Source organism: Acinonyx jubatus, chromosome B3 (genome assembly GCF_027475565.1).
Source record: "Acinonyx jubatus isolate Ajub_Pintada_27869175 chromosome B3, VMU_Ajub_asm_v1.0, whole genome shotgun sequence".
Classification (NCBI taxonomy): domain Eukaryota; kingdom Metazoa; phylum Chordata; class Mammalia; order Carnivora; family Felidae; genus Acinonyx; species Acinonyx jubatus.
In genome coordinates, this window is record NC_069386.1 from 136434162 (window position 1) to 136448895 (window position 14734).

General features: G+C 48.9%; 1 protein-coding gene across 1 annotated transcript in view; it reads left to right on the forward strand.

Moving 5' to 3' along the window:
• Window positions 1-14083, forward strand: part of AK7 (adenylate kinase 7) — a 69929-nt gene extending 55846 nt beyond the window's left edge. Inside the window, exons 16-19 of the mRNA XM_053225110.1 lie at window positions 4518-4715; window positions 8222-8442; window positions 12447-12605; window positions 13344-14083. Coding sequence (XP_053081085.1) covers window positions 4518-4715; window positions 8222-8442; window positions 12447-12605; window positions 13344-13382 — 617 coding nt within the window. The 3' untranslated portion in view covers window positions 13383-14083. The remainder of the gene's footprint in view (window positions 1-4517; window positions 4716-8221; window positions 8443-12446; window positions 12606-13343) is intronic.
• The last annotated feature ends 651 nt before the right edge of the window (window positions 14084-14734 follow it).

Here is a 14734-nt window from a genome sequence, read left to right on the forward strand (position 1 = left end):
ATGTTTTACTTATTTTTGAGAGACAGAGAGAAACAGAGCACGAGCAGGGGAGGGGCAGGGGGAGAGGGAGACACAGAATCCAAACAGGCTCCAGGCTCTGAGCTGTCAGCACAGAGCCCGACGCGGGGCTCAAACCCGCAAACTGCGAGATCATGACCTGAGCCAAAGCTGGATGCTTAACCCACTGAGCCACCCAGGTACCCCAATGTTTTATTTATTTTTGAGAGAAAGAGAGAGAGAGACAGAGTGTGAGCAAGGGAGGGGCAGAGAGAGAGGGAGACACAGAATCTGAAGCAGGTTCCAGGCTCTGAGCTGTCAGCACCGAGCCCGACACGGGGCTCGAACTCATGAACTGTGAGATCATGACCTGAGCTGAAGTCGGACACTTAACCGACTGAGCCACCCAGGCGCCCCCGGTGAGTCTTAACCATGCACCACTGGGCTGCCCTCTCTCTGCTGGACGTAGTCCAAATGCGTCAAACATGTAATCTATTTGGAATGTTTAGTCTGTTCTTAGTAAACCATCTTTCTGGAAATTGTGTCATTTGTATCTAGGGGATTTTAATGCAGGGAGGTGGTTGAGTGAGGACACGAGAGGTTAATGCCATTGAAAGAAGAGTACCCAGCGCAGGGGGTGTGCCTCACCACGGTGGGTCGCATGGGGAAGCACCAGGCTTGGTCAGGAGGCAGGAAGGAGGGAGGGGGATGTCTAGGCCACAGCCTCAATTGGGGTTTCCATGGGAAAGGGCGAGGCAGGGTCAGGCAAACAGCTGCTTTTAGAGGATTGGCTAGTTTGAGCCAATTCCAATGGGTTTTGCTCCCTAGTTGCCTGGTACCTGGCTGTGGGATGAATTAAGGCAAGGGGAATATTGGCTCAGTGTGCGAAAGTTATAAAAAGGCAGTGGTCATGTATATGTATATGGCGGCATGCTCCCAAGCAAGCGGTTGACTGTCTTTAGGAATTAGCCAGCCCTGAAAGAGGCTGTCTCTCTCCAGGTCGGTAAGGCCTCCCTGAGATGTCAAAACATCATTAGATGCAGAAAACAACAAACATGATAAATACAAGTCTCCGTGCCTGATTTGGGCGCTAAAACATTTGAACCTGTCGTGATCCAGTCAAATGTGGTATTCTCTCTCCTTGGTAAATCATTGCATTTTACAGCTGCTGCGGGCAGATCTTTTCAGATCTCCTCATTGAAGGAGACACGTTTAAAGTTGCATCTGCTTGAGGAATATAGAAACATGTTTTTATTTTTTATCTTTTTTTTAAATGTATGTTTATTTTGGGAGCAAGAGCATGCGTTGGGGAGGGGCAGAGAGAGATTCCCAAGCAGGTTGACAGTGGGGAGCCGGACGTGGGGCTCGAACTCATAAACCACAAGATTATGACCTGAGCTGAGATCGAGTCAGAGCTTGACCAGCTGAGCCACCCAGGTGCCCCTGGAAATTTTTTTTTTAGATACAGGTTTTCATATGACTCAAGATAGCCAAACACAGTAATCTCCTTGTTAGTACAATCTTTTTTTTCTTTTTAAAAATTTTAACTTGTTTCATTTTATTTTTTTTACATTTACATCCAAATTAGTTAGCATCTAGTGCAACAATGATTTCAGGAGTAGATTCCTTAGTGCCCCTTCCCCATTTGGCCCATCCCCCCTCCCACCACCCCTCCCGAAACCCTCAATTTGTTCTCCATATTTATGAGTCTCTTGTTTTGTCCCCCTCCCTGTTTTTATATTATTTTTGTTTCCCTTCCCTCATGTTCATCGGTTTTGTCTCTTAAAGTCCTCATATGAGTAAAGTCATATGATATTTGTCTTTCTCTGACTAATTTCACTTAGTATAATACCCTCCAGTTCCATCCACGTAGTTGCAAATGGCAAGATTTCATTCTTTTTGATGGCCGAGTAATACTCCATCGTATAGGTATATATATATATACCACATCTTTACCCACTCATCCATCGATGGACATTTGGGCTCTTTCTATACTTTGGCTATTGCTGATAGTGCTGCTAAAAACATGGGGGTGCATGTGTCCCTTTGAAACAGCACACCTGTGTCCGGTGGATAAATGCCTCGTAGTGCCATTGCTGGGTCGTAGGGTAGTTCTATTTTTAGTTTTTTGAGGAACCTCCAAACTGTTTTCCAGAGTGGCTGCACCAGCTTGCATTCCCATTGTTAGTACAATCTTAAGCTAGCAGAAATTGATTACTTGCTATCCACAGTGAAGCCAGTACAAGGACAGCGGAAGTTCTGAATAGTTATCTCAAGACACTGCAAAATCCTGAAGTTCTATCTGACTCATCACAAGAGAAAGGACTTTGAAAAATATCATCTGGGGGTGCCTGCCTGGTGAAGTCAGTAGAGCATGTATGTGACTCAGGGTTGTGAGTTCAAGCCCTAGTTTGGGTGCAGAGTTCACTAAAAAAAAAAAAAAAAAAAAAAAAAAATCATCTTGTGGGAAATATATTTCATCACACTAAAATTCTTTGAAAGTTTGTAGTCAAGTGTATCACTCACTGTTCATGGTATTTGATTAACTGGAATCTTCCTTTTCCCGGTCACTGGGAAAAAAGATACAGCATCATATTTAAAAATTCTTACATTACTAACAGAATTATTAACTTTTCATCTAGATGCCTAACGTATGGAGCTTAACAAGATTCAACCTCCAGTGAATTTATTGACGTACTTTTGATTTAAGTACTATACCAGCATTTGGAGGTCCACCGGTCTCCTCTCCTTTCTTTCAATATATTTTTGTTTGTTTGTTTGTTTACTTATTTATTTAGAATTTATTTATTTATTTATTTATTTATTTATTTATTTATTTATTTAGAGAGGGAGAGAGAGAATCCCAAGCAGACTCCGCACTGTCAGCACAGACCCCAGTGTGGGGTTCGATCTCACAAACTGTGTGAGATCATGACATAAGCCGACACCAAGAATCGGACGCTTAACCGACTGAGCCACCCAGGTGCCACCTCTTTTAACATATAGCCACTAATGTAAATCAAATGATCAAAGATGAGCACCTGAGCTAAATTAAAATCGGTCAGAATAGTGGCAGTCTCAGACCTCAGCCTTTCTTTTCACTGTTAACGCACGAAGCAGACGATGTTCAAAAGGGTTCCGCTGCCCCACTGCTGAGCACACTTACCTTGCTCTCGCTCGGGAAGCCTTATCAGAATGCAGTTAGGTGCCAATGGCATGATTATGCAGCAAACCAATACAATGAATCAATTAGTTAATTAATTTTTAAAAGTTCCAATAAAACTTTCATTACAAAATCAGGTGATGGGCTGGATTTGGCCCACAGGGCAGCAATACAAGTTTAGAATGCAAATTTAACCATTTCCAGGCTTTGCCAGGTTCTTACAGGGAGCGAGTTGTTGGCAATGCACCTGGCTAATGATCTGGGCACCTGTGTGCTCTGACCGCGTTGAGAACATCTGAGAACAGTAACTCACCTAGAAAGTCCATTTCACTGATATGCATTTGAATCATTCATTCACTCAACAAATATCTACTGAACTTATACTAGGAGCTGGAGGAACAGCTGTTTTCATAGTTTAAAAGAAAATCCCAGGGGGGCGAAATGATCCCCATCATTAATATAACTCAAACATGAGATGAGCACCGTGTTGTAGTGGACCCAATTGTTTCCCAGCCGATCGCATTGAGAAAAGAACTGCATCCTTGGGAAATTAAAATCCCAAAGCAGGGTGCCTCGGTGGCTCAGTCTGTTGAGCATCTGAGACTCTTAATTTTGGCTCAGGTCACGACCTCGCTGTTCTGGAGTTCGAGCCCAGGATCCAGCTCCACACCGACAGTGTAGAATCAGCCTGAGATTCTCTCTGTCTCTCTCTGTCCCTCCCCTGCTCTCACTCACTCTCTCTCAAAATAAATAAATACACTTCAAAAAATAAGAAATAAAATCCCAAGGGGTGTCCACGTTTTTATTAATTTGCTAAATTGGCCATCATTTCAGTCAGCTGCTTAGCCTCTTTGGGAGCCCATGACGCCCTTGCTGGGAAAGAGGCAGGGGGCAGGGGGGGTGGCTGGGAGCCTAACGATGTCTCAGGGTCATCAGAGATACGCTCATTCCAATTCTGCTGCTTTTTGTCATCGGTTTTGTTTTTAGTCCATGGTTAGATTTGCTGCTCTTTGCTATCAGATTTGCTATTATTTATTATTAGAGATTTTCTGTTTCCAATTTCGGCTGCTTTTATTAAAAGGAGAAGGAAGGAAAGAAAGAAGAAGGAAGAAAGGGGGGAAATAGGAAAATAACAGCTCTCACAAAAGACCAGCTGGTCGGGCCTTGTAGGGTGGTCTCTGGAAATGCCAGGGATTTGTATCTATTTGTCCTCAAGAGAGGTGGCGAGAAGGTCAATCTTGTCAAGCGGTCCAGGCTGGTCACCAGACACCACGGTGAGGCGTTGGCTCAGCCTCCAGTGCCCTCCACTCAGCCCTTTCGTCCTTGGGTTGACTCAGGAGGCTCCTTGTCTCCCCAGAATTCGTTTGTGCGCTGGACGCGTCAGATGAGTTCCTGAAAGAGCGGGTGATGAACCTTCCTGAGAGCATCGTGGCGGGGACCCACTACAGCCAGGACCGCTTCCTCCGGTCTCTGGGCAGCTACCGCAACATCAATACAGAAGACGAGACCGTCTTCAACTACTTTGATGAAATTGAGATCCACCCGATCCACATCGGTATGACGTGGGCTCCAGACGAACGGGAACGCAGAGAACCACCACCAAGGGTCAGGACCCCTGGGCAACCCCGGTGCCTGTCTCTCATGGGGCCGTGGGAGGACAGGGGAGCATCGCTATGTCCCTGGGCCGGGAAGTCACAGGATAAACAGGGCCATCCTCCTGGGGAGTCTTACGCTCGCGGATTTGGTCAGGAGAGGGAGGTGTTATATGAAAACATAGGGATATATTATGAAATTGAATACCGAATCGGCACTTTTTAAAACTAAAAAACATTTTTGTAATGTTTTTATTTATTTATTTACTTTGAGAGAGAGAGAGAGAGAGAGAGAGCGAGCTTGCGCATGTGTGAGCAGGGAAGTAGAGAGGGAGGGAGAGAATCCCAAGCATGCTCTGTGCTCTCACCGCAGGTGCCTCGGTTAGTTAAGCATCTGACTCTTGGTTTCGGCTCAGGTCAAGATCTCACAGTCCAAGAGTCCGAGCCCTGTGTCGGGCTCTGTGCTCACAGTGGGGAGCCTCCTTGGGATTCTCTCTTTCCCTCTCTCTCTCTGCCCACTCCCCTCCTTCACACGGCACACACTCTGTCTCTCTCTCTCAAAATAAATAAACAAACATTTAAAGGACACTTCAAAGGTATGTGTATTTGCTGCCAGCTGCTCTGGGCCATCCTCTTCCTTGGGGCAGCGTTTTGTCCCCATAGCACCGCAGGCATGCCGTTAACTAGGGCCTGCCATCCACCTCGTCATCATCATCATCATCATCATCATCATCGTTTCTGGCTCCAAATCCCTGCTGTCATAGGTGTTTCCACTGCCCTTGGCTTGCTGAACCCCTGACCTTCCTGTCTGGTTGCCTGGATGTTGACATTTCTTCTGCCCCTGGGTTTGGTGAGAAACCCCTAGCCTGGCGGAAGCTTGGTGGCCAGGCTGACCGCGTGGGTCAGTCTCCCAGGGCCTCTCTTCACCCCCAGGAGCCCGATGGGACAGCACATGGACCCTGCTGTACAGGGCGGTATAGAGCTAAGGAACGATGTCAGCATGAGACAGGAGAGCTGATTATCAGGTCTGGCTCTGCTTCCGTTTACTCACCTGTGAAATAGAAAGCTGATCCGTGGCTCATAGAGTTGTTACACACAGACAGATAAGAGACAGGAAGTGCCCGGTGTGCCCGAAAGTTCACCAAGCGGCCACTAATTTTGTTATTACCACCAGTACGAAGGCAAAAAATAATGTGCTGTGAAGCCATGAAAAGAGAACACAGTTTATAAAGCTGCAAAATCTGTTCTGCACCCGCGGAAGTGATGGGGTTTTGTCCTCACCTGGATGTGTCTGTATATACTGGACACACGTTTTACATGTAAAAGCCCAGGGTTTGAACCTACTGATGTGGAAAAGAGTTTACCCCGTTTGGTTGGAGAACCAGGAAGGAACAGTGGGCACGTTTCAAAAACCTAAACAGTGATTGTCATCTTTTCAGTAAAGCTCGAAAAGTTATTTACAGAAAACTCTGGGGCGGGGGATGGGGGGAGAAATGTTGAGAAAGACAGAAACGAGTGGGAGGAATGGACGAGCGGGTCACTGCGTTCCTGTGTCATTCTGTGCCCACACATTTGGCCTGGTCCCCACCCTGACCCGCAGGAGATGACGTCAAAGCAAAGGGAGGAATGGATCTTAGGGATGGGTGTGGGGGAGGGTGTCAAGGTCAGGAATGCAGACCGGCCTCAGAAGGATCCAGAAGGGGGCCGACACCTGCGTTCTCTCTCTGCACCTCTGGACTCCTCTTCTCCCTTGGAGTCTCTTTCTCTCTGGCTCTTTGGACCAGAATGTCTCCTCCCTCGCCCCCCGGGGTGAGCTGCGGCTGCCCCACAGCCTGGGAGTTTCCGCATTACACTGGGAGCTAGACTTTCCGGCCTAGTTTCACAGCTCTAGAAGGGCAAATCCAAGGTCCTGGTTTGGGCAGGTTCCCCCCCCCCCCCCCGAAGTTCCCCTGGTCCAGGGTCAGGGCAGAAGTACTGCTTTGGGCAGCACTGGTCTCCAAAAGTCAGCCTCTTCAAAAGTGTTTCAGGGGCGCCTGGGTGGCTCCGTGGGTTAAGCATCCGACTGGATTTGGGCTCAGGTCATGATCTCACAGTTTCTGAGTTGGAGCCCCACATCAGGCTTGTGCTGATAGTGTGGAGCCTGCTTGGGATTTTCTCTCTCTCTCCCTCTCTCTCTGCCCCCCCCACCCCAAAATAAGCATTTTTTTTTAAGTGTTTCAGAGCACTTTCAAGTGCATCAAGTTGCACTTACTCTTTTCGAGAAATCTGGGAGAAATACTCTTTTTAAAAATGTTTACTTATTTTTGAGGGGGGGAGGGGCAAAGAGAGGGGGCCAAAGGACTGAAGCAGGGCTTCAGGGCCGCAGGGCTCGAACTCACGGACCCTGAGATCAGAACCCGAGCCGTAAGCGGACACTTAACCGACTGAGCCTCCCAGGCGCCCGGGGGAGAAACACTTCTAAATGTCAGAGCTCAGGCCACTTGTGGAATATATGAGTTTGGTTTTGTTTTGGTTTTGATTTTTGTTTGTTGGGGGGGGCGGGGCTTGCTTCCACCAACTGATACATCGGCCCCGCTCTTCCCCTGCTCCCGTGCCGCACAGGGCGGCGCCTCTAGTCTGGGTCAAGGTCATACTGCGTGAACGGAGAGGGGGGCGCAGCAGTGGTCGTGCCTGGGGCCAGGGTGAGCGGAAGGTCCTCAGCCCTAGGAAGGCCTGCGGGCGCTCAGGCCCAGAATCGTCCGCCGCACACCCCCCTACGCAGGTACCTTCCAGGCAAACCCAAGAGACGGGTATAGAACTGACTATTCGGGGACTTTGTGGAGAAACTCATCTTTTACCAAAAGCTGCTGCGGCTGCCTTTTTTTTTTTTTCCTTTTTTTTCTTTCCGGTCTTGAGATTAACAGTAGTCAGACATTCTGGACTTTGGGCTTCTCCCTATTCGGGTGGGCTAACTGAAATGGTTCGTTTTTCTTATGAATTGAAAACTGTATCCCAGAATCCTCGATTCTCCGAAGCACAACACACAGGGAACGCGGAGAAGCCTGCCCGGCTGCCGGCAAGCGCGCGGCTGCCTTCCGGGGGGACCCCACGGCGTCCCGGTCTCTGCCCGGAGGCTTCCGGGGAACCCTTTCTGGAGAAGCCCGGTCCTCCCCCTCCCCCCCCCCGCCCCAAACTCGGGGCGGTCGGGCCCTCCCCCCCCACCTCCCCCCCGCCCCCCGCCCCCCCCCCCGCCTCCCCCCCCCCCCCCCCAGCGTGGCTCCCGGACACCACGCCGACACTTACCAGTGAGACGGGACATCCCGGCCGCTGCCGGCCCCGGGGCGGAAAAGCCCGGCGCGGTCCTCCAGGTCGGCCGCCATCGCACGCTTGGGGCAACAAGGAATTTTCCCGAATACCGTCTCGGAACGTGTGGCGGGCGGGCCCCGGAACGGAAGTGGGTGCCGACCTTCCTCTCTCCTGGTGTCTCCAGATGTCGGAAAACTCGAGGACCCGCAGAACAGACTTGCCGTCAAGCAGCTCGTCAAAGAGATCGGGGAGCCTCGAAATTACGGCCTGACGGACGAAGAAAAGGCGGCAGAGGAGCGGAAGGCCGCGGACGAGCGGCTGGCCCGGGAGGCTCGGGAGGAAGCGGAACGTGAGCGCCGGGAGGCGGCGGAGACGGCAGAGAAGATGGCACGCTGGGAGGAGTGGGTGAGTGTGGCTGAGTGTGGCTGAGTGCGTGAGCGTGCGAGCGGGTGCGCGAGGGAGAGTGTGCGTGTGTGTGAATGAGTGTGAGTGCGTGTGTGGGGGGTGTGAGGGTGAGTGTGCGCGCGCGAGTGTGTAAGGGCAAGTGTGTGCGTGTGAATGTGTGCGAGGGTGAGGGTGTGCGTGAGTGTGTGAGGGAGTGTGAGAGTGAGTGTGAGTGGTGGTGTGAGCGCGTGTGTGTGAGCAAGTATGTGTGTAAGCGAGTGTGTGACTGAGTGTTAGCGAGTGTGTGTGTGTGAGCGAGTATATGTGCGAGTGAGTGTGTGTGCGTGTGTGCGTCTGGGGGTGGAGGCGGCAAGCCATTTAGGCCAGCTCCATCTCCAGTCCTGCGCACAGAGCATTGTCCTGGAAATACACCCTCTGCTGTTGGTTTTTTTGGTTTTTGTGTGTTTTGTCTTATGACCATTTAAACGGTTTTTTCTAACGTTGATTTATCTCGGAGAGACAGAGAGAGACAGAGGGCGAGTGGGGCGGGGACCGAGAGAGAGAGAGAGAGAGACGGGGGAGGACACAGAAGGCGAAACGGCCTGCGGGGTCTCAGCTGTCAGCACGGAGCGCGGCGCGGGGCTCGAACCCCCGACCCGAGACTCGCTCATGACCTGAGCCGAAGTCGGACGCTAACCCGCCTGAGCCGATTTTTAGAAGGTGCCCGGGGTCTTCCGCTTGGTGTAAATAATACCGGTAATAAAAACCAGCCGTCGCCAGGAGTAGTGATGATACGCAGCCCTGACAACGTGTAACACTGTGCCACGCGCGCGCCAGCCTTGGGATGACATTGGACTCTGCGCCGTTTGGCCACGTGACCCGGGCGGTCGGCCTCCTCCACCCTCCCGACTCCCCAGGTCACCGAGGCCTCCCTGTTCGGCCTCCTGAAACCGCGCTCAGATCCGTCCACCGCTCCTCACTCGCTCACATACCCTCACACCCTCGCCCTCACACACACCCTCACACTCACACACACCCCCACTCACACTCCCTCTCACACTCACATACACCCTCACACGCATTCACGTACACACGCGCACACTTGCCCTCACGCTCACGTGCGCACTCACCGTCACATTCACACACTCACGCACACACACCTTCACACTCACGCACACTCGCACTCCTCACACACTCACCCTCACACACTGACGCACACACTTGCCCTTACACGCTCACGCGCACACACTCTCACACGCACACTCACACCCTCACGCGACCCTCACATTCACACTGACGCACACTTGCCCTTACACACTCACGTGCACACACTCACCGTCATCCACACACGCGCGCTCTCACACTCCCTCACACACACGCGCACACGCTCGCACACTCTGCTCGGACACATCTGCTATGCCCCGATGTGTTTAAACAACGCATCGTCTGACTTCAGCTTGAGGTTCGGGAGTTCGAGCCCCGAAACCGGCTTGCTGCTGCCAGCCTGTCCGCGCAGAGCCTGCTTCGGATCCTCCGCCCCCCTCTCTCTGCCCCTCCCCCAAATAAATAAATATTAAAACAACGAACAACGCATCGTCTGAGTAAATAACTTCCTCGCTTGCTTTGAGTCTTTCCTAAAAGTCGTCTTTCCCGGACACCATAGTTGAAGTGTCAACCCCCCGGGGCGCCTGGGCGGCTCAGTCGTTAAGCGTCCGACCTGGGCTCAGCTCGTGATCTCATGGCTCGTGAGTTTGAGCCCCGCGTGGTCGGGCTCTGTGCCCACGGCTCGGAGCCGGGGACCTGCTTCGGATTCTGTGTCTCCCTCTCCCTCTGCCTCTCCCCGACTTGTGCTGTCTCTCTCTCTCTCTCTTTCAAAAATAAATACACATTAAAAAAAGCAAAATAAAATTTCAACCCTGCCACTCCCCGCAACATGTCATCTCCCCTCTTACACTTTTGTTTTTAAAGACTTTATTTTTCAGTAACCTCTACCCCTATGTGGGGCTCGAACTCACAACCCCGAGATCAAGAGTCTCACGCTCCACTGACTGCCTTCCCTTTAATACTTTTTAGTTTCCTTCTCTGCACGTATTCTAATGGACTATATGTTTTACACGTTTATCTTGTTTATTGTCTTCTCCCTGCGTCGAATTTAAATTACGTGAGGACGAGGATTTTGGTCTATGTTGTTCGCTACTCTATTTCCATAGCAGACGCTCAACAAATATTTGTGGAAGGAAGGGGCCGTGGGAGGAAGGATGTCCTTATGGACACGTGTTTGGATGCCTGGTTACCTCCTTGGCTTGAATGCCTGAATTTTGGTAGGTGAGACTATACCTGGTCCAATTGTTGACACTTATTTCTAAACTACCTTCCAGCAAGGGTAAAGCAGGGCACACGTTGTCTACCAGCCTGCTTTCTCAATTTTGCTCACAAAGTCTCAACCTGATAAACAAAACCCCCGTCTCCCGGCTCTCACGTCCATTTCTGTGATCAGAGCTTTACCAGCTTTTCCGAGGCAGCTGGCATCGGTGTCTCGTAAGTTGCGTGTCTTCTCTGCCCACGTTGGGGCCGTGTGTCCCTTTCTGAGTGTTTTGCAACCACAGCTGGCGAGAAGGCAGTGTGATGGAAGCAGGAACGGCCTCGGGAGACAACGGTGTGTGTCCCGAGCTGTGTGCTGCGAGAGCCCAGATTCCCTCCTTCTCCCGGTACGTGTGTGACTCTGCACCAGCCACTCTGTGCCTCAGTCTCTCCATCTGTAAGACGGGGGTGATGACAGTGCCGGCTTCATACAGCCACGGGGGTGACGAAAGAGTCCGTTTATGTAGAAGAACACGACCAATGCCTGGCAAATTCCATGCATCTCACGATAGCCTACCTTTTTTTTTTTTTTTTAGGTTTATTTGTTTTGAGAGAGATGCGTGTGTATGTGTGAGTGTGCATGCGTGAGCCAGGGAAGGGCAGAGGGGAGGAGACAAGAGACGCCCAAGCAGGCTCCACACAGAGCCTGACTCAGGGCTCGATCCCACGGACTGTGAGATCGTGACCTGAGCCGAAATCAAGAGTTGGATGCTTAACTGACTGAGCCCCCCAGGCTCCCCCCATGGTAGCCTAGCTTTTTATGCTACGTTGCAAATAGTTTGTCTCATCATTTATCTTTTGACAGCATGTATGGTGTTTCTTCTGGACATAAGGAAGTTTTATGTTTGCATGTAGTCAAATCCATCAATCTTTTTCCCGTGTTGGTTTCTGGATTTGCTGTCTTGCTGGGAAAGACTCTTTTTGAACAAATAATATCAGTTACGACTCTTTATCTTGCAAGTGACAGAAAAGCAAACTGAAAATGGCTTAGAAACTAAAAAAAAAAAAAAACAAAAAAAAAACTTATGGAAAAAAAAGAAATAAAAAAACTTAGGGGTTTCCCTAACAGAAAAGTCCAGGGGTAGGGCTGGCTTCAGGCAAGGCTTGATAGAGCTGCTCAGATGATGTCACCAGGGACCTGGGGTCCTTGTCTCTGCTCTGCCTTCCACATTGCTGATGTGTTTATCCTTAATTAAGGTTCATAACCAGCAGGCGGGCTGGACTGATGGGCTTAAGTCCCACTGAAACCACCAGGCTAAGACGGGACATTTCTCAAAGGAAACCTGGAATTTCTATTCCCAAGAGAGGGGGGAACTGTATGGTGAGCGAGGAATAACGGGTGTCCACCAGACGAGCACCTTCTAGACTTTCTATTAGCATTCCTGTGATTCTTTCCTTCGTTCCTTCCTTCCTACCCTCCCACGCTTATCTAGGCATCTAGGAATTACCTTGACTTAAGGATCCAGTTTATTATTTTCTAGATTACTAAGCAGTTGTTGTAACACCATTTACATCTTTTCTCTGCTGTTTGAAATGGCATCTTTATCATAACGTGGTGAACACTTACAGCAATATCTATCTTGTTCTAAAGTACTCCAGGACGAGTTGGGTGGAAATGCTCTCCCCTTTCTGTTTACCCCAACCCCCCAATGTTCTGTTTGTAGAATAAACGACTAGAGGAAGTGAAAAGAGAAGAAAGAGAATTATTAGAGGCCCAGTCGATTCCCCTGAGAAACTATTTAATGACCCACGTGATGCCAACACTTATGCAGGGTCTGAATGAATGTTGTAAGGTCCGACCGGATGATCCTGTTGATTTTCTGGTAAGAGACTTTTTTTATAAGCTTTTTAAAAATGTTTATTATTTTTTTTATTTTTTAAAATGTCAGCACGGAGCCCGGTTTGGGGCTCGAACCCACAAACTGTGAGATCGTGACCTGAGCCAAAGTCGGACACTTAACTGACTAAACCACCCAGGCGCCCTTTTCTTTATCTATTTTTGAGAGAGCGAGAGAGAGCAAGGGAGGGACAGAGAGGGGATGGGGAGAGAATCCCAAGCAGACCCCTCCCTGTCAGCACAGAGCCCGACATGGAGCTCGATCTCACAAACTGTGAGATCATGATCTGAGCTAAAACCAAGAGTCAGACACTTAACTGACTGAGCCACCCAGGAGCCCCTATAGTAAGATTTTATTACTCATTTGAGAGTAAAGATTTAGGTACTTTTATTTTTATTTAATTTTTATTATTATTTTTAATGTTTTATTCATTTTTGAGAGAGAGAGAGAGACAGAGAGAGAGAGACGGAGTGCGAGCGGGGGAAGGGCAGAGAGAGAGGGAGACACAGAATCCGAAGCAGGCTCCAGGCTCTGAGCTGTCAGCACAGAGCCCGATGCGGGGCTCGAACTCATGAACCGTGAATCATGACCCGAGCCGAAGTCAATGCTTAACTGACTGAGCCACCCAGGCGCCCCTTTGTACGTTTATTTTTAAACTGTAATCATTAGTAGCAATGTCTTCTAAATTGTTGACTTGTCTTTTTTTCTTTCTTTCAATTATAGGCAGAGTATCTCTTCAAGAACAATCCTGAAATACAGTGAAACTTTACAGATCGCATATGATATACCTTTATGGAGTTAGAGTTTAACATTGTAATTTGAAAAATTTGCTTTAAAAAAAAAATGCGTTTCCAGTTTTTGGAAAGTTCCTTGTCTTCCCCACAAGCAAATACTTTATTATGTAGAAGCATTATAAAAAGCTGTATGGCAATGAGTGACATCATTAAAGAACTTTATTTGAAAGGTAATGATAAAGTATGCATAGCTCATGGGACAAATACTGATTTTATATTGTATTCATAGTCAAGGTATTCTGCACACTGGGATATACGGTAATTTTTAGCATGAAGAAAATCAGACTATTATTTGAACACATAGGCTAATGACTTTACACAATTTGCTATGGCCCGGATGCCAATGGTGTCAGAAAGAAATGAAAATGGTTTATGCTTTGTTGACTCACACTTTGTCAGATGTGATTTGTTTCCACTGGGTTAATTTTTGAGTTCGGGGTCAGTATCCTAGGCAATGAGTCAGAGAGAGAATGATAAACCTCTTGGTAGAAAAATTCCCGTAACAGAATGAATAATCCTAATATTTGTGGTAATTAAAAGCTGCCGAATATTTTCAACAAACTTTACAATGCAGGTATAGGCAATCAAGCCCTATGGTCTTTTCCAGCTTGAAAAGCCCTGTAATTTCCAGAATGACACGGAATGAGAAAATTAAACTAATCAACTAGGTTTATTTTAATGGAGTATATTTCGTCTCTTTAAATAACGTAATCTGGGGGCGCCTGGGTGGCTCAGTCGGTTGAGCATCTGACTTCAGCTCAGGTCATGATCTCACGGTTCGTGGTTTGAGTCCTTCCTGCATTTGGTTCCATGCTGTCAACACAGAGCCCGCTTCAGATCTTCTGCCCCCCCTTCTCTCTCTGCTCCTCCCCCGTTCATTCTCTTCCTCTCTCCCTCTCTCTCTCTCTCTCACTCGCTCTCTCTGAAAAGAAATAAACTGAAATAGATCTACATATATAATGTAGTCTGAATATAACTGCACTTTTTTTTATTGAGGTAAAATACACACTACATAAAATATACCATCGTGGCCACTTAAAAGTGTACAGTTCGGGGGCGTCTGAGCGGCTCAGTTGGTTAAGCGTCCCGACTCTTGATTTCGGCTCGGGTCGGGATCTCTCGGTCGTGAGATCAAGCCCCGCCTCAGGCTTTGCGCTGAGAGTGCCGCGCCTGCTTGGGATTCTCTCCCTCTGCCTCTCCCCACCCCTCTCAAAGATAAATAAACTTTAAAGCATACAGTTCAGTGGCACTAAGCACATTCACTATGAAAGGGAGGTGTGTGCAAAACGACCTCCAAAGCCCAAAGGGCCAGTAAGACGG